The 10,000-nt window shown below is 34.4% G+C and overlaps 1 protein-coding gene across 2 annotated transcripts in view; it reads right to left on the reverse strand.

Annotated features, from left to right (window-relative positions):
- Positions 1–817: 817 nt before the first annotated feature.
- The window catches only part of LOC125031752 (kanadaptin-like), an 18,413-nt gene continuing 9,230 nt past the window's right edge, over positions 818–10,000 (reverse strand). For both annotated transcript variants that reach the window (XM_047622686.1, XM_047622687.1), the window contains exons 5-13: positions 8,708–8,897; positions 8,268–8,451; positions 7,150–7,292; positions 5,137–5,300; positions 4,269–4,439; positions 3,976–4,081; positions 3,599–3,696; positions 1,930–2,496; positions 818–1,641 (exon numbers count right to left, since the gene is read on the reverse strand). In XM_047622686.1, coding sequence (XP_047478642.1) covers positions 1,501–1,641; positions 1,930–2,496; positions 3,599–3,696; positions 3,976–4,081; positions 4,269–4,439; positions 5,137–5,300; positions 7,150–7,292; positions 8,268–8,451; positions 8,708–8,897 — 1,764 coding nt within the window. In that variant the 3' untranslated portion in view covers positions 818–1,500. The remainder of the gene's footprint in view (positions 1,642–1,929; positions 2,497–3,598; positions 3,697–3,975; positions 4,082–4,268; positions 4,440–5,136; positions 5,301–7,149; positions 7,293–8,267; positions 8,452–8,707; positions 8,898–10,000) is intronic.

Genomic DNA, 10,000 nt, shown 5'->3' on the forward strand with positions numbered 1-10,000 from the left:
AACAACAGTATTGATAGCAATGGTATTGATAAGAAAAACACATATTCCCGCCAATTCAAGGAATGGGAAAATCAGGATCAGTGCCTAGGGTCTATTGACAGACTCCTTGCCGGCTGAGAACATGTGGAGCCATCTGTATGTAACAAAATTCACTAAAAACTACAGACGACAGAACGTAACTCTGGGCCAAATGGGTTAACAGATCAATAACAAAATCTTTGCATCTAAAAATCACAAGACTTTGAAGTAAAGGTTATAGTTTCTCCAATAAATAATTATCAATTACTAAAGATCCTTATACAAATAGATAGTGTGTTAAATGGATACAGCAACTTAACAGAAATAATTATTCTCTCATTAATACATGCCATTTGGAAACTGTAATATTCACTTTAGATTTATTTTGTGAACTGTGATTACACAAGGATCCAAGGCTTAACCCCCAAGGAGTCAATTAGGCAATGTGACACCACCTGATCTCCCCTTTTGTCTTCAGGGTTTTTTTCCTAAAGCTATTAGTATCAATGTTGTTGTTATCATCACTAACATTATGATTATTATAATACTAACAGCAATAAGAAATAAAAAAAAATATTTCCAAAAATCAAGGGAAATGGTTAACAGGTGAGACTAGTGGTTGATTCCTTGGTAAATACGAGCGTGTAGAGCCATCTACATTTAACGAAAATTAATAAAGTAAATTCAGGGAGGGTATGTTTACATGAAATTGATAAACTAAATTCACAGAGGGGATGACATGTGCATACATACTATCCTCACTGTCCATTTGTTAATAAAAAGATGATCCACAACAAGATAATATTGAAAATTTATTGTTACACAGACTCATCTCTGTATTATAGCACATAGAGGAATACTCCTACAACAAGACAATGTCTTTTTTTTAGAAAATATCTTTTATTATTTACTACACAATGGACTGGGTGACAATATTTTTTAAATCCAACATATATAAGTGTATTGCTATTATTATCAGTAATGCATCTCCTGCCCGCATTTCTTCCCTCCCCCAAAAATATAAGTTTAAAAAACATTTCTGGAGAAAATTAACTGATACACAGATTACATTGTGACGGCAAAAATAGAAAGCATGTTGACACTTTCATCTGCAATTACCTTATTTCACATTATCACATAGTATAATGATGGCTAAACCTTAATCATTTATTAAAAGGAAACAAAATCCTGCACAAGAATTACATCCACTTGTCAGTCCCTTAAGACTGGTAAAACATAAAATGAAAACATTAAAGGAAAATAGTAACAATGAAACAAAACTGCACAAACCAGGCAGTTAACAGTTTGAATAGTTTTCCAAGTAGCTATCTGCTTTATCATCTTACAATAACTTGCTTCCAAATTTTCCATACTTCTGCATTAGCACCTCATACTAAAAGTAAACTATATCATATCACCGAATCCACCATCTCTAAATAGTCCTTGTACTATTCCCAGAAAAGATTCAAAGTCCTTTTTTCATTAGTATCCAAGCTTGTCATTAAGGCTTGTGCGGCCATCACCTGTTTGCTGAGCTGGAGGGACCCAAGTGTCATACTTTGGACTATCTTCATCGAACTTGGGGTATTTCCTTTCACGTTTTTTCTTAGGCTTTTTGGGCTCCTGGGAAAATTAAACAAGTGTGATAGTAATAATAGGCTTATAACAATCAAATCATAAGTCAGTTACTGTCTATGCAAAACAAGAAAAAATAACAAATGAATAAAGAAAAAGGGAATTAATAATAGTTCAGGTCAATCAAATCATGAAATCGTGTTATTTTGATACAAGTGAGAATTGGATGATCTCCCTACCAAAAGTGCACAATTATTTGATATCAAGCTTTTCAGAACTCTCCTTACTTTTCTAAAACTTAATATATCTTCTCTTAATACAATCTCAAGCTCTTACCTGCTGAGAAGCTCTCACAAGCTCCAAAGTGGGAGGTAAAGCAGGACCCATTGTTCTCGGCTTCTTCTCGGGAGGAGTGTCCTCTTTCGTGTTGCTTTGTGTTGCAATTTTACCCTCTGAATCCTGGAGTGGAAGGTTTTTCTCTGACTCAATGGAATCACTCTTGGCTGTGTCAGTAATCCTTTCACTTTCACTGACACTAACATCTTGGCTAGCCTTACTTTCACTTGACTTTAGTACCTGTGGGCCTTTAGCAGGAGGTGGCAACATGCAGCCTCTAACACTTTCAGTCTGTGGTACTACAAATTTTCCATTTTCACTGTGGTCAGTAACAGGTTCTGTAGAGGGCACTGGCAATTTTTCTTCCTGTTTTTTGGTTACATTAGTTCTTGGTATTTCAGGGGCTCTAATGTCTTCTCTGGATGGCCTGGCGACTTTGGGCTTTGGTTTAGACATCGGTCGAGGAGGTGGAGGTGGCTCATCGTCTTCTTCATCTAATCTCTTCAGTTTCAGCTTCTTTTCTGGCTCTTCTTCCAGGAAAGCCTTGTGCACTTGGAAGGTTGGTTCCTTTAAAAAATATTGAACATGAATTAAATAATTATGAAATACTTCCTATATACATCATATGGTTGGTTGACTTACACTTGCTGTGTCAAAAACAAAAATGTCTTAAAATCCTTTAAAAATAAGGTTGTCTAAAGTTAAAAATTAGATTAATGTTGCTGGGGAAATGTAGTGTATACGGTTATATTGTTTTGTGAAATGTCTGCACATAGTGGATCCACAAGTGTTTAGTCACAAGGATTCATTAGTAGATATTTTGATCTCATTCGATTTCACCTTTTCTTGAGTTTGCAGAAAATGTTTTGTTTTACTAATGCTATCATTATCGATGCTGTTGTTATTATTATAGACATTATAAGCATTATAAAGTTATTGACATTACTAGCAGCAATATAAGATAAAGGAAAATATTTCCGAAAATCAAAGAAAGGGTAAACAGGTAAGATACATAGTACTGATATTTGGCTCATTGGTGACTTAGTACTTGTGGAGCTATCTGTGTCTAAAGAAAATTAATAAACTGAATGCACAGTTGACATGGCATGCATTTATATGTCATCCCTGGCAGCACTGGATTAGATTCATCTTACAAAAAAAGATTACCATAAAGATGAGAAACAAATGGTGGGATCCATGCGTAATCAACCCATTTCCAAAACCAATGAAAAGGAACAGGTTAATCTTCTTCTTCTTTCTTTCTTTCTTTCTTTCTTTCTTTCTTTCTTTCTTTCTTTCTTTTTTGCTAAACCTTCCTAATCTTACATATTTTCTCCATTCCTTGAATATTTGGGAAAAGAAAACTTTTTATCTCTATTACTCGTAATAATAACAATATTATAATGATTATTATCATTATAACAATTTCAACAATAATATATTCCAATACTATAGGAAATCCAAGGACTGGGGTAAATAGGTGAGGTCAGGTAACTCATCAATTGACTTTTTGGTGATTTAGCATTACTGGAGCCATCTATATAAACAAAATTAATAAAACAACAATAATGTTTTTTGAATCTGGCAAAGAAATTACTTTCTTTACTTGACTGTCATACAGCTACTAGCAATTGTACACTATAACAAAAATCATTCAGAAAATACATACTTTTGGCTGTGGTTTTGAGAAGAAGGCAGCTTTTTTCAACATCATTTGTTTTTTTCTCAGAGCATCAGTTGGTACCTTTTGACTGTTACTTTGATCCGCTGTAAAAAGAATTGTTCACATTTTAGCTTAGTAGAAAGTGAACTGCATCACAAGATTTCTTGAGACAACTGGATTCTGAAGCAGTATTTAGTAACTCACAGTTACACAGAGCTGAGAATCTCCTACACTCATTAGAGGTTAAAGACACATATAATGAAACAATAACAAATGACTACCTTTAGAATCTTTAGCAAATGTGTATTACATTTATAGTCTTTGTAATCTATGAACAAAAGCTAGAAGAAAATAGAATCTATACTTCATTACTAATGTCATACCAAGCTTTGAGATATAAGGCTTTATTTCTGGAACCCCAAATGGCCTTGCAACATTTGTCAGTCTTCTCAGTCTCAGCTCCTCTTTTCTTAATTCAATGGCTCGTAGCTGGAAATGATAGTGATATATAGTAGACATCCACAGTATAAAAAAATCAGTTAGGTGTGTGTATATATAAACATATCTATAATATATATAAATACGGGTAAATACACTTGCATATATTTGCATATATTTATTTCAACATAAAATACAAAACATCTTGCAAGAAACAAAGCTTCCTAGACTAACTTACCTTCCATGTGACTCTCTTGTGTTTGTCAGGCACCTGCGTCTTTAGTTTCTGCATGAAGGAATCGAGGTCATCCTCTTCTTCTGCGTCTGCCTCCTGCTTCAGGCGATCAGCTTCATCCAGTTTCTCCTCCAGTGATGAGAGCTCTTCTATTACTCCATTGTATTTTGGGATCTGAAAGGGGGAGTCCAAAATTACTCTGGTGTATCAAGTGAGAGAAATACAGGAGGATTATCTGGAACCAATGCGTGTATGTGCATGCAGATGGTTGACATAAAATAGGCATGCATTTGTATGCATTTAACAATGTATTTATTTAAGTATCAATACATGAAAGCATATACAGTTTCAATCTCATCACAGCACTGCCAATGTGTCAACCACTAATTTCAAATCTTGTATCTGCAATATATGCCAATATGAGCTGTGCCTCAGATACAAGAGTTGAAACCAGAGGTCCACACATTAGGAATGCCAAGTAGTAAACTTCAAATCAGCCTTACAGAACAGAGGTATATAAATTATTCCAGTTAAATTTATATCTTAATAGAAGGATAGACCAATAGATAGGTAAATAGGCAGACATATAGGAAGATGAAAGAAACACAATTTTGAGTCAATTTTATAATAGTAAGAATGAAAACAAAGAAAAATTATAACAAAAGAGAGAAAAAAAAAATGAAAATAAGAATATAAAAGTAAATGACAACAGAGAGAACAAGAGAGAAAAAAAAAAATGTGAGAGAAAAACTACAAACCTAACTAAAGAAAAAACTAATAAAATGTAGGACACAAAAAAAAAAAAAAAAAAAAAAATAGATGAATAAATAAATAAATAAAAAGAATTCACGAAAAGGGGGAAATAACCCACCAAGGAGTCGTAAGTCTCCGCTGATCCAGCCTCCTTTCCGCCATCGTGTTTCATCCGCTTAAGCCGCTTCCGCTCCACGTCACCCGTCCGGTCTAGGAAGTTGTCTTCGTCGGAGTCGTAATAGTCATTTTCCGCCCAGTCTCGCCTCTTGCGCTCGTGGCTCTCTGGAGACGATATGAAGCAGAGCGTTACATTTTTTTTCTTCTTCTTTGGTATTTTGAATTTTTGTGTGTGGGGTTATTCCTATTTTTGATGTTGTGCTTCCCATACCATATTTTTGTCCTTTCTTTGGTATCAGCAACATATTTTATATTCCCTTTTGGATATCTTATTTTTCTCTATTTCATCTTATTCATGGTTTTCGTACTCTTTTACTCACATCTGAGAGTTCATGTATCAAATTTCCCAAAAAAGAGAACAACTAACAACTTATTATAGGAAATCATGTAAATGTATTAACATAATCTGCATATTTTGGGACCAAATTTGTGATGGAATTTCCAATTCTCTTTTCTTTTATATGTTTCTTTTGTACCATTTTCTTTTTCTTTCTTTTTTCTTTTTTTTTAACATTTCCTTTAGCTTCCCATTGAAAAATCTACCCACATTAAAAAGAGAATTCCCTTCTGGTTTCAAAATATTTGTAGAGAAAAAGGTAGCAAGATTCACATACCCAAATCAATGAGGCTTCGCATTTTAATAAAATTTCTAAGTGCGTAACCAATATTTGCATTGGTTGAAAACCTTACTGAGATATTTGGCATTGTAACTAAAAATATGCAGTCTCAAGAAAAAACAAAATGAATATTGTGAATATTTTTGGTTCATTTTCTGTAACTTTTCATCTATAAACTAAAGTATACTAATTTTCTCATTCACATGCCGTTTGTTAAATGAGAATATGTTATTTGGTCTTCAAGCTTTTAAAAACAATCACTCCCTATGAAAGTGCTAAGTCCTAAGTAAATTTGTATAAATGTTACATGGATGTACAATACATGCACTTCATGAAAATTATCCAAAGAGTATTCCCAAATAACCAATACCCCAAAAGTTTGAAATTTATCTATACACAAAAAACAAGAAAATATTTGGAAACATTGCAGTCCCCAATAACTACTGCACATTTTGGGCTTCAAAGCTATTTCAACCCTTTGTACATGGGTACTAGTTCTGTCCACTGAATCTGTTATTGCCACTGTTGACATTATGATTATTATAATGTTATTAGAATACTTAAATCAATAAAATCAAAATCTAGGAAAAGAGTAAACAAGTGAGACAGGTGGACTTGTTGCTGACAAAGTACTTGTGGAGTCATCTCTGTGTAAACGCAATTAATAAGCTAAAATCACAGTGGACATAACACATATGTCATGCCATCCCTGCACAGACAGTTAAAAAAATATCCTACTTTCACTGGTTTTAAGTACTTGTAAAGTATATCATTATAATACTCTATCACAAGTGGTACCTCTTATAATTCTGTGCAACAAGAGAAAGTTCAGGATGCTTGACAGAAAATTACAGCTTTTCATTACACTGAAGCCTTTAGTTTGTGAAGACCAAATAAACAAGTGTCAATAAATTTTGCCTCAACATTATTGAAAAAGTATTGTTATATGACAAAAATATTAGTTTCCTGTTGAACTCTCTTTATTGTTATCATCATCTTGACTAATGGCTGGATAATTTTATCTTACCTCTTCTTATTTGTCTAAAAAATAGAAGATCAATTTTAAAAAGAAACAGAAAAAATGTTTTATTTTCAGTTTTCCAAATATTCATCCTTCTCCTCTCAAAAATGAGCAACGGCACAATACAAGCAAAATATCAAGGAAAAATTACCTATAAAGCCTTCCTTTTACCAATATGGCAAAAAAGACCTATATATGTATATAAATGTCTATGTATCTATAGATATACCTTTATATCCATGCTATCATTCTATATTTATATACAAACAACAATAATAAAATAACAAGAACAAAAGGAAGATAGAAAAAAACTCACCATGTTTAGCTTGTCTCAAAATGCCAATCCTATCCAGAAGTCTGCAAGCCTCCAAAGCACACTGCACCACAACCTCCTTCTTCTTTCCTCGGTGTTCAGCAACTGCCACCATGGGTGCTCCTCCCGGCCCCGGAACTGGTAACCTGAAAAGGTGGCAACATAATGCTATCTCTGACGCTTGTTGTAAAAGGACATTCTACTTGACACTTTTTACTTCATTTTTATTTTTGGACTACCTGGTGGGCTGTGAATTTTTCCTTTCTTATTTTATTTTATTCTACTTATCATTTTCATTATAACTATCACTATCATTATGATTATCATTATCATCTTCACTAGTATTATCATCATTATAATTACCACTATTATTATCCCTGCTCATTTAATAGTAGTAGTAGTAACACCAAATAAACTTTGAACTGTCATCAATAACTGATTTATGTGTCAGTCACCAAATTTACTGACTAACACTTTGTGAAGCAATTCTAATCAGCTGCAAATTAGCTATTATGGTGCCTTAACTCACTGTCATGTTCACTGTAATAATGTTTTGTGAAATGCCTTACCAACACAGATGGCTCCACAAATGCTTAACTGCCAAATAGTCAACTGGAAGACCATGTGAGCCCACCTGGTTTTACCTTGAGTTTTCCTAGAGTTTTGGGGATTTTTTTTTTCTTTTACTAATGCTATCAGTATCAATGCTTTTATCATTATTGCAGATATTATGATTATTATAATGTTAATGACATTACTAAGAACAATATAAGATAAAAGATGATATTTCCAAAAATTAAGGAAAAGGGTAAACAGGTAAGATAGGTAGTTCTAGCAATTGACTCACTGGTGACTAAGTACTTATGGAGCTATCTGTGTATAAAGGCAATTAATAAACTAGACTCACAGTGGGCATGGCATGTGACATATGGCATTCCTGGTGGCATTGGGGTAAAAAAAAAAAAAAAAAAACCTAATCAATCAAAGACTTTGATCCATTCTCACTAAACTCCAGACATCGTTATATACCAGTGAAGACATGCAATTAAAAAAACTTAGGATGTCAGTGCAAAAAAAATTGAATTAGAAAACATGGATTAGAAAAGATGCATTTCACTCACTCCAGTTTACATCTGTAATATCCGGGGCTGATGTCATCTGTTTCGTATTCCGGAAGGTCATACCCTTCCCGTTCATACCAGCCTCTGAGGGTCTTCTTAGGATCATCCAAGTAGAGTTCCTCGTTGAGGGAAGCGAAGGGATTCACATCACTTTCTTCGTCTTCTGCTTCCTCTGCATCATCACCTGGGAAAATTATTGTCATTTAATTCTATTATCTGAGCACTATCCACATCATTGATTTCGATTTAACTTCTGAAAATGATATTGGCATGATTATATCACCAAGACTAATAAAGTACAAGGGTTTAAATGATAAAGAAAAGGAATTCCATAAAAGCAAAGCAATAGTTACATGAAGACATTAACCAATAATCATTTTATGTCACAAAAACATATCAATACGGACATTCAGAAACAGAACAAAAAGTCTTGGCCTTACCCATTCCCCAATCTATGCCCCCACTTTCCTCATCTTTCCCCTGAAGTGCCTCTCTTATCTTTCTCTCTCTATCCTCTTCTTCTATCTCTCCACTTTCCAGTTTCTCGAGCTTCTCTAGTCGCTTTGCTGCTGCTGCTTTCAGTTCTGTTACCGTCTGCTCCATCTCAGGTTCCTCATCCTCTGCTGGACCCTGTGGTAAAAAGTGACATATAATTTCACACAAGAAAAGATTCACTATTGGACTCCTCTTCAGGTGCAAATACCATAAAAAGATACACCAGCAATGTTTTTTTGAATCTCTGCCTTTCTAAATTAATCCTTCAACTGTGGTACACTTCACAATATGTGTTATTATCCACTGGAATCCCTTGGGATATCAATACCCTATATTAGCCCTGTCCCTGATCTGCACACTAGCTATGTTTGGCCACACCATGTCCTGCAACTACATCCTGTTCAGCTGACAGCAGGCATATCTCACAACTCATTGCTAAGCCTTGATTGCTCTACAACAGACACATTACAGTTCACCTACTAGACCACTACTAATCTTGACTTTATGGTGCTAGTAGTTGCATCTTGACTCACCTATTGATCATCACTAATGCAGGCTCCCTTGTTCCCAAATTCATGGCACATTCCTGGCCTGCTTAACAGGGATCTCAGGATACTGAGCACTCCACACTGAGGTGCTATCAAACTAGGTCAATCATGGCACTCTACTAACTGGGGAGCCAATTGGCTCTTCCTTGGAACTCCAGCAAGAAATGTACATCACTACTCCACCCAACCTGCACAGTGGGACCTCTCTCAACACAATTATAACTTTATAAGAGATAGATACACAAAACCCATTAGAGGTATAAAGTATCTATAACCTAATATAGTAGCTACTATATAAATGCCCATATTCTAACTGGCTTAGGGTACTTAGAAATTTTTAAGTATTGTATCCTGATCATTTCATCCTGCTGGATCCTGGTGTCACACCAACCAATTTTTTTTTCACCTAGATCCACTGGGTTTAATATTCTAGTTCACTGTTTTATTACATGATCCAGGAAAATACTCCCAACAAGTTGATAATTTTGTTCCACAAATTTAAATGCAGAAAACTGTTTACGAAAATAAACCCAGTTTGTGCATAGTGAATATTTCTACTACTGTATCAATACAGTAATGAAGTTTGTCATTCAAAAGCAGATGATAATTCTCATTTTAATTAATATCTAAAATGAGTCTTATTTGAGTATACTACGCACAAAGAAAGAATTGTTCACTCCCATCACAATA

The sequence above is a fragment of the Penaeus chinensis genome, chromosome 13, assembly GCF_019202785.1.
Source record: "Penaeus chinensis breed Huanghai No. 1 chromosome 13, ASM1920278v2, whole genome shotgun sequence".
Taxonomy (NCBI): domain Eukaryota; kingdom Metazoa; phylum Arthropoda; class Malacostraca; order Decapoda; family Penaeidae; genus Penaeus; species Penaeus chinensis.